Here is a 27,537-nt window from a genome sequence, read left to right as displayed (position 1 = left end):
CACGCGGGAGATTAAAGAAAGTTTAAGAAAATTTAAGGAAAGAGAACCATATTGACACTCTGACTAATGAAAGTACGGCAAATAGTGCCTAGCACCAAAGTGGTGAGCGTTCCGATTACAAATAACCAGGCATAAAAAGGTAATAAACAATGGTAATCTTACCCGTAGTCCCCGGTTGGAGATCCCATAGGCTGACCTGGTGGGGCCAGAACTATATGTAAAATACCTAGGGACGAGTAAAAATTCACTGCAAGCTCAGGAATGAAGTTAGCGGTGAGGCTTACCATCTGGTGCCGCATGGAGAGTAGCCACGGCGATCAGAGAGAAACGCTCGCAGCATTCCTTGCGTTGGATCAATGCACCTTACCTGTTAGTTGCTGGCAGAAGGCATCTAGTCACCTACCCCACCCCCGTCGAAATGATCGCAGGACAGCCGGAGTAGCTGTGAAGTGCAACCGTCTCTTAAGAGAGCCAGTAGCGCGGGCGCCGTCAAGGCGTGTCCAAAGCGCGTTGCTAGGTAACTCGACGCGGGTGTGGAAAGCGATGAAGGCCCAGCCTTCCTGGGATGGTGACTATGGGCGCCATTTTGGAATGGGAAGGTGGTAGGCTGGATGGCATCAGTCATTACTGGGGGGAGGACAATCAAGTCCTAGTATCGGGCTATCTGGCTAGCATTGTCCAAGGCACCGCATCATTGAGGCCGAGCTCGTCGGTATGTAGACGATGCACCCATCTCTGTTCCAATCTGAAGAGGGCTTGTTGGTTTGTTCCAGGGTGACATTCGAGGACAGTTCATCGCATATTCTCAGTAGAGTGGCTGAGTTCTCTGCAGTGGTCATAAAGTCTAGTGTGTGTTTTAAGACAGCGAATGTTGCTATTGTGCTCCATGATGCGCTGTTTTACGGGGCGCATCGTCATCCCAATGTAGAGCATCTTACATGGACAAATAAGGACATAGATACACGTAGCGCTGTTACAATTGGTGTGTCTGTTGATGGTCCAGGTGAAGACCCTTTGCAATTCAATAGTTTTACCCTGGATGGTTTGAGGGCATACAGCACAGGAGCCACAGCGGTAATGTCCAGTGACTGGTGGGAGGTCCCAAAGGGTCCTGACCGGTTGTGTGCTTGATTTTATCGGGCGGGTGTGAATCAGTGTATCTTTCAAATTCGCCGTTCTCTTGAATGCAAAGCGTGGGCGTGATAGTTCCATCCCTGCAGAATTTAGAATCCCCCAGTGTGAGTTCACAGTTTTTTTAATGAACGCCGAATGCTTGGTGAAGGATGTCACACAAGTGATTGTGTCATCTTGCTCCTTTGGATGGACTTCAAGTAAGGCCTCTCTATTATTATTCAAGGCTCTTTTGAATGATGTCTTCAACAGTCGTGTAGGGTATCCCCTGTCCAGGAGCTTGTGTTGCAGAATACTTGCTTCTTGTTTGAAGTCTTGAACAGAACTGCAGTTTCTCCGCAAGCGGAGGAATTGCCCGAACGGCAAGTTATCCCTCAGAGCTCTAGTATGGTGGCTTTTGTAGAGGAGTAAACTGTTTCTGTCAGTCTCCTTCTTGAAGAGGGTAGTACTGATTGTTCCCGGATCTAGGCAGATAGTCAGATCTAGAAATGGTATCGATGTTTCAGAAATTGTACCTGTGAATTTTAAGAATGGGTCTTGTTGGTTAATCCACACACAAAAAGCCTCGCAACTGGATCCATCCCCCTTCCAAAAAACCAAAATGTCATCGATGTATCGACGCCAGAAGGTAAGGTTTTCTCGAAATGGGTTTTGTTCTGGAGGGTAGATATGATTCTTTTCGAACGAGGCCATGTAGATACATGCCAAGCTCGGCGCAAACGTTGAGCCCATTGAGGTTCCACTCACTTGGTGATACAGCTGGGATTCGTATCTGAAATTTTTTTCGGTGAGTGCAATGTGGGCTAGCTCCATGATGAAAGCTATTGGTGTAGGAGACTGCCATTCTTCTTCTCGCAGAAGAGAGTCAACCGCTTCTAGGGTGGCCTGTTGCGGAATGTTTGTGTACAACGCCTCTACGTCAAGGGTAAGCAGAAGGTCGATGTCTTCTCTTCCATCAATATCTGTGATCAGACGAAGGACGTCTCTAGTATCTTGTAAGTAAGATGGAATTTGTTTCACCAAAGGTTGGAAAAAAACGTCGCAGAACTGGGACAGAGGCTCTAACACTGATCCAATGCCGGAGACAATAGGTCTCCCCGGGACTGGAGAGGTACCCTTGTGTATTTTGGGAAGGGTATAAAAGTAAGGTGTGACAGGGTCCGCTGTCACCAGGAATTCTGCTTCCTTCTTACTTATCCACTCATTGGTCTCAGCCTCAATGACAAGACTCATGATGGTCGTAGTGAGCCGTTTGGTGGGGTCCTCCGTGAGTGGTCTGTAATGTGTTGTATTTGCCAGTTGTCGTCTACATTCACGATCATAATCCTCGTAGTTTTGTATGACCGTGGCGCCCCCTTTGTCCGCCTGCTTGATTACAATGGAGTCGTCCCTGCCCAGGCAATTGGAAGCCTGTCTTTCCGCGGTTGATAAATTGTGGAAAGGTTTGGTCGCAGGTTTGTTCCGCAAGCTCCTGAGCACTGCTCGCTCAAAAGTTAAGACTTCCGGTGGTACCATCCCATCAGTGGGGGTGAAGGTCGAGGGCTTTTTGAGACCTGTGTCTTGACTGGGAAGTTCGGGTTGATTCTCGAAAAAGGCACGGAGGCGTATTTTCCTGAAGAATTGTTTAAGTTCAATCATTTCCTGGAAGGTATCCGGGATAGGGGTGGGGACAAACACAAGGCCTTTCTCCAACACAATCCTCTCCGTTGGTGATAGAATCCTGTTTGATAAATTAACGATCAGGCTCTTCTCCCTCTGGATGTTGTGCTCCTGGTCTCCATCGCAGTCGGTATTGGTGTTTGGTCCTGCCATTGTACTCCTTTTTGCCCGCCTCGCTTTCGCCCTCTTCCTCTGCCCCAAACTCTGCCTTGAAAAGGTGGCGGATTAAGGGGGTAGAATTGCGGGGGGCCCTGTGGGTAGAAGGGGTATTGCCACGGCGGTGTCATATGGGGTGGTCCATGGAATACTGGGCCTTGATGGTAGCCTTGTTGCCATGTACGTGGTGGTCGTGAGTTCCTAGGAGGATAACCACCACTGGAATCACTGCTGGTCGATCCGCGTCTGTTGTTCTACTGTAAGGTTAACATTGGAAATTCCTTAACACACTTTTAAGTTGTAATTTCTGTTAGAAGAGAGTAGTGTTATCCTGCTTTATATCTTTGGAGGGTAATGATAAATCCTCTTTACTGGTAAAGTTGTATTTAATATTACTTTTTTAGAAAAGCCACTTTTAGAAAGTTTACATTTCTCTGCTTTTACAGCTCTGTGTGCCTAATAACTGTCTCTAATACATGTCTGGGGTGGGAGACAGCTTCACTTTGTGCATTCCCTCTAGACAGCCACAAGCACAGGAAGGGTAGGTGTGTCTGAGTGCCCATCTGGATTCTGATGGCTCATCCTGGACAGGAAGGGAGGGGGAAGCTGACATTTGTACCTGAATAGGCAGGGCCCTGTCCCCACACAAAGGTCTTACTCCCGTCACTGATAGACTGGAGCCAAGGCTGGGAAGTGAGGACTTCTGTGCACTTCAAAGCCCCTCTTTGAAGCCACCTCCACTTCAAAGTCACAACTGGGTATACGTAGGGGGTCTCTGACCTCACAAAATCAGACACTATTGGGGCTGTGAAGAATCCTGCCAGGACAAAGGACTGCTGTGTTGCTACAAGAACTGACACCCTGCTGGACTGCTGCTCTGGAAGAACGGCTTTTCTGCTCTGCATGGATGCCCTGCGGGCTGCTACCGTCTGCCCTGCTGAAGAAAGGACTTGACCCTTCTAATTTGAACCAAGAGTGACTCCAATGACATGATGGCTTGGCCCCTGTTGTGTAGTCTCAGGAACATTAAAAACTTTCAGCAACCCTGCAACAGCATCTGGACTCTGCCATCTGTGAGACCGTGTCCTGCCAAGTGGTGACAATCCAGTCATGGGCCCTTGTAAGTGAAGTTTTTAGTGTTACAACTCTCAAAGTTGATGAATTGCCGCGGTTGCGTGAATCAGAACCAGTGCAGTTCACCCAACGATGACCCATTACCATCTCTGCGCTGCTCAATTACCAACCCTCTTGCACTGCAAGGCTTGATGACAACGTATCGCCTATCTTTTGTACTGCTATATGACGAAGCCTTTCCCATGTGCGCGACTAGATGAAGACGCATCGCCTATGAACCCTTGGGATCGATGGCGACTGATGGCCTCCCTGCTCCTCGGATCTCATTCTCAACATCAGCACAACCCCTAAAAGGTACTGTTTTCAGCAGGCCAAGGCTGGTCCCTGTATTCGACCCGCACTCTATCGCAGTCGGCCTGAACTTTTGGATTTACCCCTGCCAAACGCGACAAGCCATCCTCGGTTGGCGCTTAAGGACTCTAATCACTATATTTTCATTTATTCTTAAAAATTGATAACTCCAGTTCTACTTATTGGATTTTTGTTTTTTTGATCTTGAGTTATTTATAAAATTGCTATCTATTTTTCTAACCATGTGTGGAGTTTTTTGTGGTGTTTTCATTGTGTTACTGTGTGTTGTGTTGCACAAATACTTTACACATTGCCTCTTTAGATAAACCTGACATCTTTGTGCCAAGCTACTGAGAGGGTGAGCACAGGTTATCTTTTAGTGTGTATCTAGATTACCCTAACTAGGATTGTGGTCCCTACTTGGACAGGGTGCAAACCTTTGCCAACTAGAGACCCGATTTCTAAACAGTACCGCTGGTGGAAAGTCTCTTACAGCATCACTACCACTACTTGATAGTCTAAGTTGATTAACTGTGGCAAATAAAGTAGTATCATTTTCAACTATTTATTGACCTTTACTGTGATCCAAAGGAACTTTATTTTCTAAAGTTTTCGTCTCTTGGAGGATGGCGGGACTTCTGCTTTCAATTCCATTAAAAGCAATAGTTCTATATACAAATGTCCAGATGAAGACTCAGGAACTGGATTTCAACATCTCACAAACTTTTGCACCTTACCTGTCTCGGTTAGCGTTAAAAATTTCACAGCAGCAATTTTCCTTGGTCCATACAACAACATTTAACCAAAGTTCCTGAGCCCCATCTGCTTTCTGCCGATCTACTGACCTGTCAGTGGCATCCATTGATCATTTCAAACAAGATCACAATACGTCTCACCAGAGGAACAAAACACTTGTGTTGCTGGGATGATGGCGAGCACATATTCCAAGGATGTTTGTCCAGCCTCTATAGTGAAGCCTTTCTCTCAGAGGTCTCTCCCTTTTGTTCTTCACCTAAATATTCTTTCTCACAGTCAGGGTATATGCCACAACTCGCTGAAGGATGGTCTCATGCCACCACAGTGGAGACTAGCAACTTTAAAATGTTCATTTTTATGTCAAGATGGGCTCCTTGTTCCCTGCACGGGGTAGACATGGGGGACTTTCCGATTATATATTAAGCTACCTGACACTGTTTTGCATCCCTGTGCAGCTCTTTGTTTGACATGGCCAGGATGCTTTTCTTCCCAAAGACTGTACTTCCCAGAAGTCCTCACCTTAATGTGTCACCAAAAATGATTTCGGCTTGTTAGAAAGAAAGCATTTAAGACTCACCTTGAATTACATATCCATGTACCTGCCAGAGAGTGCATTTCCTAGAATCCCTTGGTCACTAGTTTATGTCCATGCTGTCCGGCCGATGGGTGAAGGAATCAGCACTCCTGTGGCTGACAGGTAATAGCTAGGTCACACTTGAAGCATGCGATTATTAGTGAGGTCTTGTAAAGCCGCTGTTGGTTCTTTCCAGTATTTGTTCGGATGTCCTGTTTGAATTATCTTTTGCTTTCAGAGATTTCCAGATGCTTTTGCTACAAAAACGCTTGTTTCCTTAATTTGCAATGTCTTGTGGGGCATTCGGATTTCCTGAAAACAGGCTGGGCCTTTCCAGCAACGTACCTTTGTGCTTAAGGTAGCACTCATGCCTAGTGAGCCCTTGTTGCCAGAGCTAATATTGTTTATAAATGTTTCCTTGTATCCTGAGCTATCTTTTTTCAATAAGCTTTCATAACTTTCAGTGGATACTTGTTTCTCAGTCCTTGTTTTCCCATTCCTGCTTTCTTGGTTCCCCGTTTCACCACATGTTGGTTTTCTTTTCTTGCTGCTTTAATTCTCAGTTCCAAGCGCACTGCCTTTATATCTCTATTCGTTGCTTGCTTTTTACCAGGAATTAACCATATTTTCCATTTTCTCCTGCTAAGAATTACTATTCTCTAGCTACTTGCCCCACCGTGGCTGTGTATCACGATCCACACTCTTATTTGTAACTCCTTGCATATTTCTGTGTGATAATCAGGATTCACGGCCACAGCTGCCTTCCTACGTGGTGCTTCTTATTAACTTTGAATATTGTCTCAGAGTGTGCCATGTATGACCTTGCACTAATAATGTCCCCACTCTACCTTCTGGCAATTCATGTAATCTGTACATGTGCTCAAATATATGATCAGGCGATAATACCATACAAATCAAACGACAAACAGTTAGGGGTGTACATAGTGGGATACTTCAGTTTTTAGATGAAACCATCAACGGTATCAAATGTTCTGTCAATGCCAACAATGGATTCGAATCGTTTTTCATAACTAATTTTCCAACCCTGATAAGTAGGCATAATGCAAGCAATTACAAAACTCATACATTCTTGTTCCCATATTTCATTTATTCACCTCCTTTCATCGATGTAGCATATTCAATTAAGTAATTACATTGATATCAATTTGCAAAATGTAGCTTTTTGAAGTGAGGTCATTTACTCTTTGAATGGTCGCTTGAATGAAAGGAAATCCTTCATTAACTCTTGATTCTAATGCGCTAATGTGAAACAATTCATCTTAAGCCGTACATCTGAAATTTGGCTAATACTTATTAAAATCCATACCTCAGTCTCTCTCTACTAAACATTTAAATAGCTCAAACTAAATGATCACTTGAGTCACCAATGACATGACTACCCAAGCTAAACATATGCATTTTAATATATTTGGACACATGAAAGTTTGCGAAGGATCTGCTGGGATTCAAACTGATGACCAATAAGGGGACAGCAGATCTCTTTCCCAAACATAGAACTCAAAGAGCTGGCTTACCAGTTTATCTTGAGAAGGGTGTGGGTTTTGCTTGAGCATTGCTGTTCTACACAAGAGTGAAAGTACACAACTAACACAGCTGCTTTACCCCCTTAACTTCCTCAACACAACATTTACATTGGGAATACAACCTACTTCTTATAATAGAACGTGTGATTGCTAAGAAATAAATAATTCAGGGACAGCACTAAAAGTACTTTAACTGATTCGGAGAAGCACTCACCCTTTTCTGGGGGCGTTGTCCACCTCGCTCAGGTCATTGGAGTCGTTGCTGATGTTATCATCCTCGGGCGTGCGCATGGTCTGCAGCTCAGTCAGTTCCAATCCGCTTTTAAAATGCATGGTGGCGGTTGGGTTCAATTAACCAATAATCCAAAGAAGCAGACCGTCTGATATTTCCAGTTTCAGGTAGATATTGGGCTCAAAATCTTGATGAACCTAGATGGAAAATATATGTGTTGAAAGTGGAACCCACTTGAGAATGAGCTTCATGACATCCACCATATCCCCCAGCACTTGACGGCCATCCCCAAAGATCTCCATATTAGTCAGACCTCACACAACCAAGGTATCTTTATCACGGCTTCACCAATACATTCTGGTGATTCTTAATGCTGAGTTAGACAGATTCCGCACACTACGGATCAGACTGTCAAAGAAGAATGGGACTAGAGAGGGACTGGTAGGAATATCAAGTTTTGTTCACCTCTGGGTTCAATAAAAGTGTTGTTTTTTTATATACCTTCTTGATGATCTCCAAACCCCAGGACCCTCTCGCATTGGAGGGATAATACCCACGGTATAGTTAATCTACACATGACAATAAAATGCTCTCAACCCAAACCCCAATAAAAGATGTAAAAAAAATGTTGAAAGTAGAACCCATCATTTTCATAGACTGCTACATTCTGGATTCATTTGGGTTCCAATAAAATTGGACTACTCCAAAAGTCATGAGAAAATGTTACATACTGTGTACTGAATCTCACAGGTTTTTGAGCTACATATATTGAAGGGGAAAATATATTCAGGGTTAGGCAGCAGGGACATTGTTGTTAAAAGTGGTAATGTAAAAAATGGCAACCTACCATGCCTGTGAACACTATATATGTATGTGAATCAAAGGTTCTCTAGGGATCTATTTACATATGTGTTTTTAGTGTAATAGGCCAAATCAATTGTCTATGCAGTTAATGCTACACGAAGCCATGCTAGCCAGTACAAACATATTTATTAACGATACCTAAGGCTCAAATAACTGTAAACAAGGAAATCACAAGAAAAAATATAAAACAATAATAGAGAGTGTGTGCATATACATATAGAAAATGATGGCGGTATGATGATTTTTAAATATTTTATGATGTAGCTGTTTTATGAATTTAGTGATGTTTTTAAAAATCTTTTGCTTTCTTGTTTTGTCTTTTAGTAAACTATGACATGGTTTTTAAATCTAAAGATGTATATTTTTAACATTGTGTAATTTGTTTTTTTCCTTTATGTACCGTGCCTTTTTTTATATTAATTTATCGAAATAAAGATTTTTGACTGACTGACTGACTGACATATAGAAAACAACTTAGATCAGCCACAGTGATCTTTGGTTCAGAATATATAAATACACAAAACTATCACCTGTTATGAAAGAGTGGACCTCGACTGAATGTTTACAGTATCGACGTTTAACCTTATTGAGAAATGCAAAAGATTGTCATCTGGACGATATACTTTTGGAGACACAACAGAGTTGGTTCTGCTTACGAAGGCTCTTGATTTAAGTTTATTTACAGTCCCAGAGGAGCCTGCATGAAGTGAGTGTGGATAGGGCCGAATGCTAAGCAGCAGTATCTCCCATGCCTCCCACCCATCACCTAAATGGAAGAAACTCGTCTAACCCTGGCCCCCAATCTGCCACAGTTCATTGTTAAGTAACAGCATTCACACACGTTCTGCGCAGTTTATTTATGGAGCCCTCAATGTCCCGCTCAAGTCTCAGACCCGTTGCCCACCACCTCGGGGTACATGCTGTATTTGGGAGGCTCCGGAAATTATAGTAATGCAGGGGTCTTCTTGTAGCCTAAGCAGCAGGTGGTATCCTGAAGATTGCTAAACACCCGGGCCAACGCAAGGCGAGACCATAGTCTATGGTACCAGTGAGTTAGCAAAGGGCAGTCTTTCTGTTGTTTCCAGTAGAGCTCTGTAAGTAATATCCGAGACGTTGGCAAAATAGATGCAAATTGGATCTAGTGAGGTCAAAACCCCAACAATATAACTCCGAGACAGGCTACCCCAATATTTCTTTTAGAATTTGTGCTACTCCTTCCCAAAAGGTCGACAATTAGGGACACCCCAAGACACATGCAGGGTATCCCCTTCTCCATCACACCCAGTATTCCTTCCTGGTTGGCATTAGGATGGACATGATGAACCTGTGCCAGCTAGTAATGAAAACCAAAGAGGATTTTATAATGTATCTCATTGTTCATATATTCTGTAATAAAGTTTATCACTCAGACATGTCTCCTAAGTCATCGCGTGTGTCCAGGTGAACTTGGGTAACGCATCTTCAAGTACTGAAGAGATACTGCAGATCACATGCTTAAAACAAATAGGTTTGGGACTCTTGGTCTTGAAGGGAAGTGTATCTTTAGTGGCTGCCTATTTTAATTTAGGGTTGAGGATCCTCGGTTGGGCGTGTTGGAGCCTCTCCTCCTCATCCAATCGAAACTCTGAATGACAAGGTGTAAAGGATTTAACCAAGCCCCTTGTGAATAGATCTGCAATTGTTCTACATTCCCCTTCCCTCCATTACTTTCAGTGTATAGAAAAGCTTGTTGTTACAATAAATTGGTGTTTGTAGAGATGGGTTGATTGTGACCCCCATCCTTTCCACCAGCTTATCCCACACCCACAGAGTAGTTTGAACCAGGGTGTTTTGGCTCTTATCTAGTCCCATCAAATCCCAGAGTGGCTTAGCAACTGTTCAGAAATATTATCCACCCAAAAGACTAGTCCTTGCTGTTGGTTGTCAAATCTTGCAGGTAGTAGTAAAAGGTCCCTTTATGTTCAGGACGGAAGACCCTCACCCACTTATAAGGTGTCCTGTTTCATCAATGCCCCCCCCCCCCCCCCGACACCGGTCTGTAGGATTCAGGTGAGAGCTACTACCCAAATGTGGAGGAGCTCATGAGGAGTTTTAAACATCACAACTACATACCAGCACACACCAGTTTCTCTATCATTGCTGTAAAATAGAACTTCTTTGGCCACAAAAAATCTGCTTCAGCAAACAGGTTCTTCGGATCATCCAAGAAAATCACTTTTTAACATTCTGTAATTTTGAGGACTCCCCCCCCCCCCCCCCCCAAAAAAAAAACTCTGCCCGCAGCATTCTTTAAATACCTAGGCCTGCATAACTATTCACTTACCATGCAGCCATATGGTGTTCTACAGAAGGTCACTCCAGCATATGCATTTGTGAATCCTTTTCACGCTACGTAAGAACGTCATTTGTAAGGTACGTTTTAAAGGCCTTGCGAAATGGCAGTTAGTAGTGAATGCTGCGGAGGCACGCCCGAAGGGAATTCCACATTTTGCAACCAGGGTACGAAGGAACGTCCTCCTGCACGCACCCTTCTCACCCGAGGGACAGCCCAGATGCAGGCCCCTAGTTCGAAGTAGGGGAGTAGGGTGAGAGCAAGTTCGCCAAGGTATCTGGGGAGGAGGAGTTCATGATTTTGAGGGTAATGCAGAGGAACTTGAGGGAAATGGGCAGAATCTCTCACTTGAATGTGCACCCACTGCACCCATGGTGCATATTTCATATTAGTGAAAGGGGCTTATGACGCAGTGTGTGATGACAATCTTTGTATCGTGCAGATCAAAGAGGCTCTCGTTTCTGCAGAGGGAGCGTATAATAGCGGATTCAATACTGTGGCTGGCATGGCTGTTACATCGCGACACAGAACGATGAAGTGAGAGTGCAATTAAAAAGAAGCACAAACATGATTAGTGTATTGTGACAAGACATCATCTGCAGGGTAAATATTAAATACAGTGGCATTTCCATGTGAATGCTTTGGTAACACTCGAGTGTGCTCAACGAGTGACAGACAGCTGTAAGCAGGGGTGGATCCAAGCACGTCAGCCCCCGTGATGACTGTTCCTCTGCAGGGCTCTTTTCTTTTCCCTCGACGCTTCTTTTACGCATGCAGTGACTCAGAACACGCTCCAGTGTGCTCTCATAAACAGCAGCACCAACCTGGGCTGACATCTGCAATTATTACTCTGTGTCAAGGTGACCTTTAAGAACAGTGTCCACGAGGTACCCATGGCTGATGCACCACTGGCCGTGGTCGACTCGCAGCCGAACAGAGAGTATAGGGTGAATGAATCTGTCCCTGTACCTGTTCAGATCAAGAACAAAACAACAGGAAAAATCGGAGTATTATGCAATCTGCTGTTGATGAAATCCATAATATTTAATTCTGCACCATCGGAAGTTAGCAGCCGCCCCTGTGCAAGCATGCCTCATTCTAACTTGGGGTGTTCCTGTTGACATTGGAAGATTGGGTCAGTATTGAGATAGTTCTTACCATAGTGAACAACAGCTCAGAGACCCATGTTAAAAGAGCACCTGGTTTAAAGCAGGCGGATGTCTGCGTGAGGTTGCACGAGGCTGCACGTGCTGCATTCAAGGAGGGGGGAGGATACTGCACAGCAGTCCGTGTGTTCTTTGTGCCACACCATAATAGCACTGAGACCTTTAGAGAGGTGTGTTTGATTCTCCGCCACATTATGCGTCATTGCCTTCGGCTCTGGGCACGTGGCTCAGCAGGGGGATTCTCGGTTTACCAGTAAGCACCGACACAGACCCCTGAAGCTGCAGTTTCTAAGCGCGAGTAGCACGTGGCTTTGAGTGATAAGACTTGGAATGCTAGTCTGCATCTGCTGGTGCGGGGCACGGCGTCAGCTGACGCTCTCGCACAGCACACACCTGGACAGGGCCTGGAGAGAGCTACGGTCAACGTGCTGGCCCTGGGATATTCCGCTGCTAATAGCATTATTGGCCGGTATTCCCAGTCAGCAGAGCTGCATTATCCAATGGAGAGTCACGCCTCCCGCTGAATGATCCTCAGATGACTCTTGCAGGTTGTCACTGCACAAAACAAGAATAATGCTCAAAGTCATGTTCTAAATAAACCACGTTTTTAAGCAGCCCCCATTAAGGCTTTGAGAAAGATCGAGACGCCTTAGTTTTTGTTTGCAGTTCAGCTCTAAACTGATCTAAAAATTATCTTTTCTATTTAAAAAGACCTCACAGCACGTCAATGCACGTGCAATAAGCAGGGCCACTGGAATTATGCGGCTAGGGAGGGCCAAATTATGCATCAGGGTTAAATATGTGGCAAAAAAGGGGAAATTATCTGGCAAACGCGGCACATTTTGTAAAAGTCTTGCCTCATTATTTTTTTTCCTTTTTTCACTGTCTAGGCATTGGTTGCACCTCATTAGTACCAGTATAACACCCAAAATATTTGAATAACAGAAAGGTGACGAGTCAACCTTTCAAAAAGGCCTTCCCCTGCGTGGCAACATGTCACTGCATTTTTAGTAACTTTTGAACCATCTGAACTAGAAACAATTTTTTTGTTAAAATCTGCGGATTATGTTTATGTAGCAGCAGAAGGATTACGTGGAAAATGTGGCAAATCTATAACTATGCGAAAAATGTTGCAGTGTAGCAATTGCATAGTTCCAGTGAGCTTGACTATAAGATTTCACACGTCTTGTCTTCCCACATAGTAGACTGATTGTATTGTAAAGAGGACTCACTCTTTGATTCCCTTATAATACCCAGGGGAGTTGATGAAGTACGCCATTCCTGTTTTATTATGTCTTGCCTACATTGTCCTTGCATGGTGTATGTACAATGTTGTGGTCGCTGTTATTGTTGTAGCTGTTGTCATTATTATTCCTGATTATAACAGCAAAAACAGCATAATAGTAACATATAGCACGATAAATGGAAAACTATCAGTAATGGTGTTGTTTTCCACTGCGTGGTTTCAAGTGTCATCACATAGACAATATTTAAGGTACTCCTCCACGAGTGTATCCTGCTCTACACCCTAACCCATTGACTTCTCTTTAAGGGGTAGACTGAGAGCGACCTTGCCATTATAACCTGAGCCCTGGCAGAAACAGCTTTATCCAGCCGCAGTCCGTGCAGGTAACAGCGGTGCAGCTTTTAAAGAGTTCAGATAAGTATAATAACATAAAAGCACAAAGTACAACTTGTCGTTATCTGGTCATGTGAGACCAGGTAAAAGTCACCAGTTCAGGTCGACTGTGATAGAATGTGGACCTGATACAGGGACCAGGTTGGTTCCGCTGAAAGACTTGCCTTCAAAAGTCCAGCATGAAGAGATCCGTACGCTGTGGAGGGGACCTCAAGGAACAGGGAAAGTGTTGTAAATTATTGCTGCTGTGAAGTGAACAGCAGGCTAGGCACCTGTAATGGTCATCTCTATAGCACGAAGATCCTTTTGTGCATCACGGACGGTCATTGCTGGAGGTTCACGTTGACGGTCACTGCAGGCTGTCGATGCTGTAGCATGAATGGCATATCTTGCTTTGCTGGCCATTGCTGGCAGTCACTATGCTGTGAAGAGTCGGGTTCAACAGTGTTTCGCATTGGCGGGTGGTGCAGGCTGCAAGATCTTGGCATGAACAGGCCTGTTCACGGATGCGAAGATCCCCAAACTTCAGGATTTCTCCTTTTCAACGGGAGAGAGCTAAACTAATGTCACACCAATGTAAAAGAACCTGAGGGGCACTTCTTGGGGATCAGCAACTCACCCCATGAGAGGCCAGCAGGATTCAGGCAGGTCCAGTTGCAGATCGAGGCAACAGCTCAGCTGGGAGGATACAGGGAGGCCTCAGGAACTTAACATGTCCCTGTAGCTCAGAACAGGAACTCAGTCAGCGGATCCTTGGAGTTCCTCCAGCCTGGGATGAAGAGTGCAGGTTTAGTCTTCCTTCTCAGCAAGTAAGCAGCAGGGCAGCAGAGTAGCAAGGCAGCAGCTTAGCAGTCCTTCTGGCGGCAGAGAAGCATAGCAGTCATTCTTCTATAGTAGCCACGGGTCCAGAGTTGGGCCTGAAGGCTCAATATTTATACCTGGTGCCAGCTTTGAAGTAGGCGAAGGTACTGGAGGCTTTCACCCCAGAAGTGTTTGGAATTTCCTGCCTTGGCTTCAGCTTGTCTGGGGACACAAAAGACTAGTGTCAAACCCATTGTGAGTGTGTTCAGGCGTAGACTTAGTGATGCGCAAGTGTGGTAGGTGAAAGCTCTGCTACTTTTAAAGTCAGAGATGGTCCATCCTACCAATACCTATTCCCCCTTTGTTGGGAGCAATACACAAAGGCCAACTGCTACCAACACCTAATCATGTCATCCAGGAGACAGGCAGCAGGCACCAAATGGGTAGGACAAAAAAATGCCAACTATCTAAAAGTGGCATTTTCTGAATTGTGACTTAAAATCCAACTTTACCATTAAAGAGGGATTTAAATTACAATACTATAGACACCAAACTCAACATCCCTGCCTGTTCCCAATTATAAGTTAGAATCTAATAAGTGTGATAAGAAACCCAATGATATCCTGTGGGAGAGGTAGGCCTTGCAGTAGTGGAAAATGAATGTAAGAGTTTTTCTTATCAGGATATTTAAAAATTAAACCACATGTCTGCCCTTTTAAATACACTGCAACCTGCCCAATAGGTTGATTTGACGTATATGTATTAAAAAGAATAGTTTAGACCTGGCAACAAGTGTATTTTGCCAGGTCAAAATGGCAGCAGTTTAAAACTGCATACACAGGCTGCAATGGCAGGCCTGAGACATGTTTAAAAAACTACAATCAGTGCTGCAGCTTCTCTAGTAGCATTTAATTTACAGGCCCTGGGTACATGTAGAACAACTTTACTGGGAACCTATGAGTAAATTAAATGCGCCAAAGGTTTCTATAAAATTCATTCACTGTGTTGCCCCTTGATTCAAAAATAACATGACTTTCTTAAACCCCTACATCCAGCCTCATATCGCCAACTTGAAGGTGCTGTTTAAGTAAACTATGTCTCACCATCCAATAACGACCTGTAATTAACAGCAGGCTTCCGGTCCTCTCGGCTGCGGCGGTTTAAAGGATTTCAATACCTTAAAAAGAATAGAGGTGACGAATTAGGAGAAAAACTCCCATCACGATGCCACTGTTGCCTCTGAACCACTTGAGGACGGGTGACCTGACATGTCTGTGACCACACGTAAGTATCAAACACAAAATCCCTCCTTCCAAGAAGCCGATTAGGGCACCTGTCAGGGTTCCAAGAGTTCATTTATTTTAAAATAGCATGACGCATTTCGGCGGGTGTGCCTTTCTCAAATGCTTATGTCTCCGGGGCACATTTACATATTTTTATATACGTGCTGCCTCGCTCTGATTGGAGGGAGCAGTGCTGGCCACACTTTCATTGAAGAGACCACTGTGCCTCATTTGATATATATATATATACATAGCCCACCTGCATTTGTTACCTGTATAGAGCTGAATACCGCATAAAAAAATGCTGTTATTTATTTGATACCTGTGCAGATGACCACTCTGTGGTACACAATGTATAACCCTTGTATCGCTAAGGGTTATGGCAGCTTTGCAAAATTCATGCCTGATGCCTCAAGTTCATCATCCACACCAGATCTTCATGGGCATAGTGATTCCTGCTGGTAACATTAGATACATGTCAGATTCTTGAGCAATCACTGCAATCGCCCTAGGAGGCGCACTTCTCATGGCCTTAGAAACAGGATTCCAGTTTCAGTGAATGCCCTTTATAGACTCTATCATGTTATGAGATACATCTTCAATCCTAAGCCCGTACAGTGCTTCTATTGAGAGTGACATAGTGAAAGATCTAAACTATTGAAGTTAAATCCTCTATGGGGTTGAATAACTTCTTGAGAGGTTAACAAGCATGTGGGAAAAACCTAACAGGACCTGTGGCATCTCACTACTAGATTCTGAGTCTAACTTCCAGAAACAAGATGTACATTGAAGGTGATGTCCTACAGCTGCTGAAAACTGGAGCTGGGCTCTGCCATGATGTGGTCACCCACACCACACTTTGTAACCTAGTGACGTCTGTAGGAGAGTAGGATCTGCTTCTTATAGTTACCTCCTCTTTTTGCTGATGTTTCACTGTTTTTTTTTACTTTAGTCTGGCTGGGGCCCTGCTATCCAGGACCCCAGCCTAGCTGCTTGCTCTCTAAAATGATTCCATGTACTTTAGGTGTACTCCAGATTGGATACTGGGGTGCCCTTATGAGTCTCCAGTATATGGTACACTAGTTACCAAGGGCATAGGTATCTCAGAGGCCTCCCAGGGGCTGCAGCATGTATTATGCCTCCCCTGGGCAGCCTTCCAAAATGACACAACAGTTCTTCTACAGCAGCCTGTGTAGGGTGGTGTATGTACCCCTTACTTAGATATGGGTTCCTATATCTACCTTAAATCACCACACATATAAACCAGTCACCCCTATGGCCGTACTTATCAATGTTGAAGGCAGGGTGCTGGGTTTTGTGAGAGAGGGTGCAAATGCATGAGCAGGGCCCCTCTGCAGCCTTCGGAAACTATTCTCCGGGGTTGTTCTGTGATGCAGCCAGACCACATACTCTTAAGTGCATTATAACCTTGCGGTAAATGCTAACTTTGGAGTGGCTGCAAGGAAACATGCTGTGTTTGGTGTCAAATACCTTGGAATCATACCTCCCCGCCAGTACTGGCGGCGGAGGTATGATTCCCCCTCCTGGAGGAAGAAACATGGCCACACCGTTACACCCGGTACCAGCTTAACAGAACCTTGGCATCACAAAATGGATGCTGAAGCCACAGACACAAGTCTGGCCTCCTGCTGCTAGACGAAACTCCGGCAGAGGAGGCCTGGACAATAGGTTTCCTGTCACAGCGAGGTGTCACCGCCTCCCAGACAGGCTTTAGTGTATTGGGGCTGGGTGGGTGCACTCCAATAGTGCTTTGAAGTTTGCACAGGGGGCACATTTGGTGTCCCTGTGCATAGCCCAGTTCAAACCGGTTGCAGGGGCTACCAGCCCCTGATCTGGTGCGAAACTGGACAAAGGAAATGGGTGTAGCCACCCCTCTTTCCAAACCCTCCTATAGGTGGATCCCCAGAGTTTGTCCCACCCCTTCCTTGGGTATAAAGTAGGAACCCCTGACTACAAGACTTTAGATTTACCTTGATGAAACTCTGATACTGAATCTTGGAACTTCGACGATCTACAAGGCGCTAGATAACTGAAGGATCTACCTTGGAGTAAAGGAGTTACTCCCCTGCATGGTAGGCACCAAAGACGCATCTGACCGGTTTGCATCTCCGAAGCTCCCGCCGGACTCCGAAGACTTTGCTACACAGGAGGTGAGTTCCCAGACTTCCCAGAGGCCGACCCGAGTCCCCAGCAAAGCTGAGACCCGTAGCCCTCGTGGGTACCATGGAACCGGAACCCCTGGACACCGTGTACATTTGCAAGTGCATATGCTTCTTGACGATCCTTGAGGCTGTTAATTGGGTTACTTGTAGCCCAGACCCCGAGCAGCAATTCCACCGAAGATTGTTAGCCTATACGCCACGAGTGTTCCGTGAGCCGGCCCTTTGTGTTTTTCTCTCAAGGTACCTTCGCGATCTCTGGTCCGTTGACCTGTGGGTCCATAAGAAGCCAACTTTAACTTTCCTAGGGCTTCCCTGGTTGCTCCAGATGTGCCCTGACTCTCCTTTGCTTGGAGAGTCCCCTGGACCTTGCTGGTCCACACAAAGCATCTTTTCTCTTCCTGCGTGGGTTGCTGTTGCCAAGGCTTGTTGTGTTCAATCTGAGCACCGTTGTCGCAGCACTCGACATCCTTTGTGGGACAGTTTGATTCCAGCTCCTGGTCATCGTTGATGCCTCCTGGTCCCCGTGGATGCAGAGTCAAGCTGCACCTGAAGCACCCGATTTTGGTGGGCAGTCGTCTACCTTGCCCCTGGTCACTGGCAAGTGGCCCAGACTCTGTCCCCTCTGCTTTCAGGTTATTTACATCTTCGATCCAGGCTTGGATAATACCAGACACTTTCCTCCTTCACTGCAGCCGCAGCTCGCCATTGAAATCAATGACGATTCCCGACACCATTTGACACCTATGCACCCGGCTTCCCTGGGAGAGGTAACTGGAGTACTCCGGTGCTCCCGTTGGTGTTGGCCCTAGAACCACTTAAGTCTAAAGGGATTTGCTCAAAGTCCTCTCCTAAGTGTCCCTAAACTATAAAATTCCAACCACGACTTTCCTTATTGAAGCTAACGGCGCTAGCGGCTGTGTTCCCACAATGCACGCGGCCCCCATGGGTCCCCTGTGTCACTACCTTGGGGTCCCAGTGATTCTACATGCTCTAGGCACCTTGTCCAATCAAGTCGTGGTTTTTATACCACTTTCTTAATATATGATTTGGTCTCCCCCTGGGGCCCAGTGTATATTGTGCTATTTACCGTAGTTCTATTGTGTTTAAACTGTGTACCTTGCTCTGTAATCTCATAAAGAGATTCATAGAGAGTGTTTAGTAATAAATACATATATTTTATATATACCTTGTGTGGTTCTCCTTTCATTTAGACAGTCAAGACGTTATAATCTGGTAAACCAAGCTGCTTTACACTCCTTCAAGACTTAGCCCAAAGGCTGCTCTCCATAGCTACCACTAGAATAGCTTTCAATAAAGGTTGTCTTTAAACCTATCATCAATGAGAGTTGTTTGGACTGGTGCAAGGTGCCCACTGTAACTAGTGGACAGCATATGCCAGGCCAACTTCTCACAACGTCTAACAACATTAAATATCAGTTTTAGCATGCGAACGGGAACATCAACACCCCATGTTCTAATCTTCGCCGAGCAGAAAATGTCAGTATGTGGCTCGGTTAATGATAAAAACTACTTGGCCTTACAAGAGAATCAACCATAGTCTGTATTGGAGGCGAGACATCACTGCTGCGTGGAATTTTGTAGAGAGGCTTTAAACTGTAATCTATTGAGCCCCCTTCAATAATGAGAATTCTAAGTATGGCCTACACGACTCTACCACAGCAGCAAGCCTGCAAAGAGTGGTGCAAGCTTCGCAAATGGTCTTTTTTGTTTCAATCACTGCTTGTGTACACACACATTCAAACACATTTTAAATGAGAAACACCCCAATCTGAACCACATCATCTTAAAAAGGTTACTAGTACTATTATTTGTTCAAAAACTGTTTGCCCTTGCAATTACACTCCCCGCTTTGTGATAAAATAGACTAAAACTGTATGTATTTTAAATTTGTTTTAATGTCGTAAATTTGCGCACCACTTATTTCAAACAGAACGTGCTTTACAATCCGTTAAGTAGTGTTGAACAGACAAGCACTCTGATAAGGGACATGGCAAGAAGTTTACTGCAATCAATCGCACACGTTCACTCATTAAAGTTGTGAAGGAGTATTATGGGTGTCCTCTGTCCTTTAGGACATTACCCATGCTTATTCTTCCTCTTGTACACTTGATGATATGAATCGTCCATAATCTTCATGAAAAAGTGCATTGGAAGTGTGCATTTCTAACACAAACCTTTTTCCTTAATCTCTCCTATACTTCATGTGGAGTAAACTATTTCCCTTAAATCTCCATGAAATGTGAGGGTGTTCTTTTCCCTTTTCCATGCAAGAAACACATGCAAGAAATTTGCATTGATTGAGTATCAGCTACCTTTGTGGTTTTACTGTAGGGACAACGAGTAGATTAGTCAAAAATAGCTTAAATAGTTAAAATAGGTAAATGAGTTAGCTTATTTCCGTTTATAATTTTCTATTGTGTTGACCCTCCTGGCAAGTAGCAAGTCCTTTCTTCATTAATTTGAGCCATGGGGCGCTTTTTTATGAACAAAATACTTTGAGCGATATATACATGGTGAGCCCTTTAAGAAAAAGAGTCTTTTTTCACCTTTCTCCTCTGTTTAACACATCTCTACGAAGAGAACACCTTTTGTAAAATATAAGTGTTGAGCCCTTTAAGAGAGAGAGCTCACACACCTGTGAACACTATAGGGAGCGGTGCATGTATAAAAACGCCCTTGCACCAAACGCCCAAATCCTTTCGGAAATACGAACCAGGCTCCCGTTATCTTGTGGCACAATCCAGCTCTAAAGAGGTACGTTATGGACGAGCTAATATTCGCCTTAAATACAAGGTTTCAGAATAGTAGCAGTCGCATTAGTTTAATCTTTGCCGCTTCCATTTTGCATCTGTCTGCTAGGCTACAAAGAACGTTTCCCTGAATACTAACCGCGCCTCTTAATACTACCGAAATCCTACCGCTGAGAACGAAGGATTCACTTTACATGCGTTCCCGTTTACTAAAAAGGTATTTTCACGCTTTGCTTTCTGATATTTCGATTCGCCGACATACTTTCAGATTCACGCTAATACTTGCCGTATGTAGTTATTTAATCAGGGAATAGAAAAAAGGACTGCGTCTGATTCATCTTCCTTCGGGGCCTGTGGCCGGTTTTTGACCGCTCGTTGCAATTCTAACGTGTAGCATACGAGTGCAGGTAGTAATCTGTCATTTCCAATACCATGTATACGTTTTACCCACCGCGCCCTAACAATGTTATTCTAACTAAGAAGCCCGTTTAACAAGGTGCATTGTCTTTCCAGCATCTACTGAATCAGAAATGTTTTTTAAAAAGTTAAGAAATACGCAGAACTCACGGCGTTAACCCCATGCATGCTCATGACGGAGCCGCTCCGTCATGAGCCGCGGTTGCACTGTGCTCATGATGGAACGGTTCAGTCATGGCCCTGCCGCCGCGCCTGCGTGGCGCTAATTTCGCGCCTGCGCGAAGCGTTCTATTAAGCGGGCGGGGCCATGATGGAACCGCTCCGTCATGAACACAGCGCAACCACGGCTCATGACGGAGTGGCTCGCCCACCCCCCCCCCCTAGCTCTGCGGCGGAATTGCCGCCGCAGCGAAGGGGTTAAGAAATCAATTTGGTCGTTTCAAACTCCGCATATGATCGGTATAAGATTAACATTTAAATACTAATTTTCGTGAACAGCAAGAAAGCTTAGGGAAAAACTCCATCTTTAAAACCCGGCTAACTTTGGTTCATTTTATGTTACCTATCTCTCCCTAGTGTTTAAAACGAAGTCTACACCTCCCTGGCGTTTTGACTTCAGAAGCCTTCAGTTTTGTTTAAAGGTAAAAAGCGCAGGCCAAATCAGTGATAGAGAGCTGCTTTTCAGAATTTGAGGAATACATTTAGCTAATATTTTGAAATGATAGGCCTCACTTTAAGATTTCTTTTTTTAACAAAAAAAGTTCCTCTCTCCTATAAAAACAAAACTACTTGAAGTACTCTCATGCACTTTGGAAAGGTTATACTACTGTGCACAGATGTAAAAAACCTTTTTTTACTAAAAAAATGGATAGGCAAAAAAGAATGGCACAAATCAATCTTTTTTCTGCCCCTCGCTTCTTCCTTTTTCCGTCCCCCGGCCCTTCTCTTCTTTCCTGCCCCCCCCTTTTTTTCCCCGCCCCCTCCCCTTTTTCCCTCCCCCTTTTCTTTTCTTCTCTTCTCTCTACCATCTTATATCTTTTTTCTTTTAATCTCTTTTACTCTCTCTCTTGCTAGCCTAAAGTGTAGTGAAAATGTAATATCAATTTGATTAAATGAATGTTTTAGCTGTACATTTGTAAATACATATATATATGTATATAGGAAGTTATTTGTCTGTATTGTCTCCCTAGCGATGCATTATGTTATATACATATACTTTTTTGTGTCTGACGACAGATGGCAACACCACTGTATATATTATTAAGGCATCTATTGTGACTGACATAAGGAGATGTTGTGACTCTTTTTTTGTTTAAACTTTAGAATCTTGCTGATATTGTCCTGAGGAAGACACAAAGGGTGTGTCGAAACGCGTCGACAGGAATCAGCATCCTCAACGATTTTTGGGCATTATCATTGTGATGAAAATAATTCTGTGATTAATGTAGATTTTTTGCAGTAATATTTTATTTCATAAAAACTAATTTTTTATCTTCCTTCTTTTAATCATGTGTATATAGGAATATGTTTATCAATTTTTATAAATGTAATTAAATTTTCTATGTTATCACATAATATCATTTTCTGAGTCCCTTTTCTCCTTACGGTGTGTCCACCTTCCTGTTTTTGTCAGACTTTGTATTTTTTGCCTGGGCTTTTACCCTTGCACATGTTTGCTTAACCCTGACCCAGGAAATTTATCCCATTCAGGGGGTCCTTGTTACCTCACCATACTGTGTCTGAATATCCACAAACGTAGAATATTATGCAGGCTCCATGCCTTTTACTTTGAAACCCCCTTTGACAAACTCCTTTATCTCCTCTTGCCATATACGTAATAATATGCAAAAGTAGCCCTATTACTATTCCACTTTCCTGTGTTCAGTCTGCAGCCTTAACATCCACAGAATGTGGCTTATTTCTCACATGCACTTTTTGCTTTCTATATTATTATATTTAAGATCCCAACTAGATTTGATATATAATAAGGACTGGACAGGATATTATTATAACAGAACTCTCTCTCTATAGCGCTTTGCACAGATCAGAAATTCAATTTTAGAGTTGAGGCACTCTAATGTTTCTGATGATTTGTAGCCTGACGTATAAATTAAAATTAGGGTTTGAAGACATGCACTGTAACATTAGGAAAATATAATTTAAAGGAAGGCTAGAATAAAAAATACTAAGCTGAATAAATCTGCAAAGTATGGCATACATTAAAAAAGTGAACCTGTTTATATATGGTGCTTGTAGAACATGAACCTGGCCAAAACGCAGCAGAGCCCGCTACACGGTCAAGTGGTGACTGGTTTATGAGAGGACTAGTGGACTGTTATTGTGTCATGATGTAGTGTTCTTCAAAGAGGTACATCTACAGCTGTTTCTCAAATTGGAGCACTTTTTTGTTGGTCATGATTAATATGGCAATGTTGTTCCAGACCATCAGTGAAAAAACAGATAAGGCCTGTTGTCCTGATTTTTCTTTCTAACACTTCTTCAACTACAGTCTCATGGCGCCCTGGCTACGGGTGAGTAGACAGCCAATACATGCGTTAAGCTTGACAGGAAGGTGGGCCAGGGTGCAGACTGTGATGGCTTTGTAGATGATGCACTGTGGGTGTGGGGTGATGTTGTCATTTTGCTTCAGTCTTTTCATAAGGCACGCTGCGGCATGTTGGATGCTTTTAAAAGGGGTAGTGTGGCAGGCAGGGAAGCAAGGCGGTTCCACAATCTATATTCAAGACTACATATGGAACCAAATAGTGCATAATAAACAACAGCAAGAGCAGCAATAAGTGTTTTTAAATGTTTTAAGTCTAAATTGCCATCAGTTTCAAGTGGAAAGCTGCTTGTCTGAAACAGTGAAAATACATTCAAACCTAAATTGAAAGAAAATAAGAGCAATAATAATGGAAAGTCTTGGCTTTTTATGTTACAAGAACCTCTAATCAGACCCCCAGGATATTGAGACATGGATTAGCAAATTTAGCGGCACAAATATGGGAATTTAGCGGCACAAATATGGAAATTTAGCGGCAATTTTGCGGCATTTTATGTTACTCACAATCATTCATTTCCAGCCTGAAATCAATGGAAACTGTTTTAGCAGAGTATTCCACTTTGAATTAGGCATGCTTAAAGTGAATGTAGCTCTACAGAAGCACAGCTCCAGCCCTAACCTCATAGGAGGGAGCTGTATTTCCCCCTGGGGTGTTCTAGCACACATGTATGCATCCCTGCCGGGGCACCGCTGCCTCCTGGATCCGTGAGGCAGGACACCTCTTCCACCTGGTCAGGAGCTTATTATTTTACAAACAAAGCACCAGTAAACCATATCCACACTGAACCTGCAGTAGCTTATGATGGAATTCACCTGAGGGATGACGGTCTCGTTATTCCTATGGCCCTAACCAACAACTCCTCCAAACAGCTAATGCAGGGAGTGGTGAACACCAAAACAATATTGACAAACAGTGTTTGTTTTCCAATAGTGGACGGCATGATCAAAGCCATGGTGAGAGAATATGTGTTTTGCCAAGTTGCTGGGCCGCCAGACCCACTTGCCCTTCTCCTCAGAGAAGAATCAGACATATCATACCATCCATGGTCCAGGAGATTGCAAGTTTTGTCTGATGAGAGATATTTCCTAGTTATTGTTGAACTGGAACGGGGGCCCACTGTTGCAGTGCTTTCAAAAATCTGAGCTGCACGTATCTTTTCCAGAGTCAAGAGGTCTCAAATTACTTCAGATCAATGGAAACATGACATATCAGGATCACTTCTCGATGGCCCTAAAGGTGAAATACTTGTGCATACTGTGTCCTTCACCCTGCGTATACCGCTGGATCCATATCTGAATGGCACTGTATTCTTTCATGAGGTAGTGCCGAAATGCTCCCCTCTAGAACACTGGACACCTCTGCAACAGAAGTGCGGTAGATTAAATCACCCACATCACCTGATCTAGGCTTCTCTGACAGACTGTTGCAGCAACAATGTCCACACGATCACCAGTTGTTGTGCTAATGCCTCTGATGCTAACCTAGGCGCTCCAGTGCTAGTGAAAGACATGCACACTGGGAGCAAGTTCACACTCCTTTAAACCGCTGGACGGTAGGAGGCATCAAAGGAACTCTAGAGACAGCAAGCAAAGCTGAGGACGTTGTTAATTGACAAACTAACATGCTGAGTTCGGCTGTGATAACCGCCCTCAAAACTAACCTCTCCTGCGAAATCCTATATAAACAGGAGTAAGCCTCTTTGCCCTTTTAATTCTGTCCCTGCCAAGATGCCCTGTTACTTAACTTTGAGAATCTCTAATGAACATGTGCGGGGCTAATCCCATTCCAAGAGTCCACTTCCAGTCAGATGGGAATCTACATCCCGAGGTCTTATTTGCTGCTCTCTCAGAGACAGTGGAACTTTGTGTGCTGAAACCAGATATGCCCTCAACGTTCTTAGTGTTTCATCTTTTCCTCTATGTTTAAACTAGTGCATTTTTCTGCCATCATTCTCTGGAGTAGTCCAAGGGTAATCAAGGGTTACTAGGCTCAGTTTGTGTGCATCTTAGCTGTTTATCACTGGTGTCTGAAGGATTAACTGTACTATCGGACAAGACAAAGTGAGTGCTTCAACAAGATGGCCACAAGAGGTCCTCCGTTTCACAAAAGTTGGGAATTGAGATGTGAAAATATCTGTTTTCACAACCCTTCGCAAAAAAAAAAATTTCCAAAATTTCGCGGGCAGTTTTGTAAAAATCCTGGCATTTTTACAAAACTGCAGATTTCGCGATTTTTGTGCAAATCGCGAAATCCTGGAGGGTCTGTCTAATGGACTACATACAACTTACTTTAGTAAAATACAAAATACCTGGTGTGTTTAGTCAAAAGATAAGAAAAAATATTTGTGCATATTCTCAATGCTAGGATAAATCTTCAATGCTGGAGAGAAATAAAGGGATATTCATTTCCCCTTTGATTATGCATATAAACACAAATGTTATGATGCATGTTTAGTTTTTATAAATAAGTTTCCACATTTTCTCAAGAGGTAAAAATGTAAGAAGTCCTGTTAAGTAACTCAGCTTGCAACATTAAGAACATGGGCCTGGTTTCTGTAGAAGCGAAGCAAAGATGCTGGTAGTTTCCTGAAAGAGGCACTCGTCTAGAAAAGGGTGAAATTTTGAATGTCAATGTCACTCTACTGGTAAACAAATTCGAAAAACCGAAGACATGTGCAGCTGTCATTATGCTTAACTTCTCATCCTAGAACACACCTTAAGCAAAATGATCAACTTTGAACCTTTTGTTTATCTGAAACCTTCATAGAATACTGGTCTTGTTTTGTCTGGTCTTTTATATATTTTGCTCTTTGTCTTTCTTTCTGCGGTTTGCCTTTTGGTTTGGTCTTTGTTTTTGTCTGAGGTTATTGGCTTTCCATTTTGGATATCCAAATATGGAGCTCCCTTCAATAATGTGAAATCTAAGTACAGTCTCAACACTCTTTGAATGATGGTGTAGAGACGACTCTTGTTACAATGACAAGTTTGCAAAAAATGGGGCAAGCTTTGTATAACGATGTATGACAAATGGTCTTTGTTTCAATAACTGCTTGTGTACACTTACATTTGTGAACGTTTTAAATAAGAAACACCACATAATCTAAAAAAGGTTACATTTACTGATATTTTTTAACTTTTTCCCCTTGCAATTACACTTCCCGCTTTGAAATCAAATGGACTAAAACTGTATGTACAGCACTTTCTGAGCTAGCGGTGCCCTACTTACACTGCTCCTATTAAGGACTGGCTTAGAAAAGAGGACAGCTGCCTGCTGGAACTCACCAAAAAAACGCGCACAACTGGCATACACCTGATTGGTACACTTAATTTACTTGTAAGTCCCTCGAATATGGTACTACAGGTACCCAGTGCCTGTAAATGAAATGCTACTGGTGGGTAGCAGCAGCAGTCATTGTGCCACCCAATAAAAGTAGCCTTTTAAAACATGTATCAGGCCTGCCATAGCAACCTATAGTGCAGTTATAAATTGCCAGGTCGACTTGGCAAAGTAAACCTTTGATCAGGCTTAAACCTCCCTTTTTAATACATATATGTCATCCCTAAGGTAAACCCTAAATAGCCCATAGGACAGGGTGTATTGTATTTAAAGGATAGGACATGTTGTTTTAAGGCTTAAATGTCCTAATAGTGAAAAACTCCCAAATTCGTTTTTCCACTACTGTGTGGCCTACGTCTCCCATAGGGTAACATTGGTTACCTTACTACATTTAATAAGTGCTAACTTGTGATTGGGAATAGGTGGAAATGTAATGTTTGAACTCAAATGAATTATAATTTAAAATCTACTTTCATGTTAAAATTGGATTTTAGATTGCAACTTTGAAAATGCCTCATAAAAAGTAGCACTAACACACACTGCCAGTCAGTTTTGGCAATATGTGCTAGTGTATATTTCAGGTGGCTCAGCCTTACTGACTCAAAGAGCCCTACCCCTCTTTTTGATATCTTATAGAAAGTTGGCATTTTCCTGTCCTAGGTTTTCTGAGGCCTTCTGGGAGTTGCCATCTGCCTGGGTCTGTT

The 27,537-nt window shown here is 43.5% G+C and overlaps 1 protein-coding gene across 1 annotated transcript in view; it reads right to left on the bottom strand.

Annotated features, from left to right (window-relative positions):
• SLC38A1 (solute carrier family 38 member 1) overlaps positions 1-27,537 on the bottom strand; it is a 421,899-nt gene that overhangs the window by 350,609 nt on the left and 43,753 nt on the right. The window contains exon 2 of the mRNA XM_086919085.1: positions 7,460-7,674. Coding sequence (XP_086775211.1) covers positions 7,460-7,578 — 119 coding nt within the window. The 5' untranslated portion in view covers positions 7,579-7,674. The remainder of the gene's footprint in view (positions 1-7,459; positions 7,675-27,537) is intronic.

This window comes from Lissotriton vulgaris, chromosome 1_1 (genome assembly GCF_964263255.1).
Source record: "Lissotriton vulgaris chromosome 1_1, aLisVul1.2, whole genome shotgun sequence".
In the NCBI taxonomy this organism is placed as follows: domain Eukaryota; kingdom Metazoa; phylum Chordata; class Amphibia; order Caudata; family Salamandridae; genus Lissotriton; species Lissotriton vulgaris.
The sequence above is the reverse complement of the archived record's forward strand: the minus strand, read 5'-3'. Positions and strand labels throughout refer to the sequence as shown.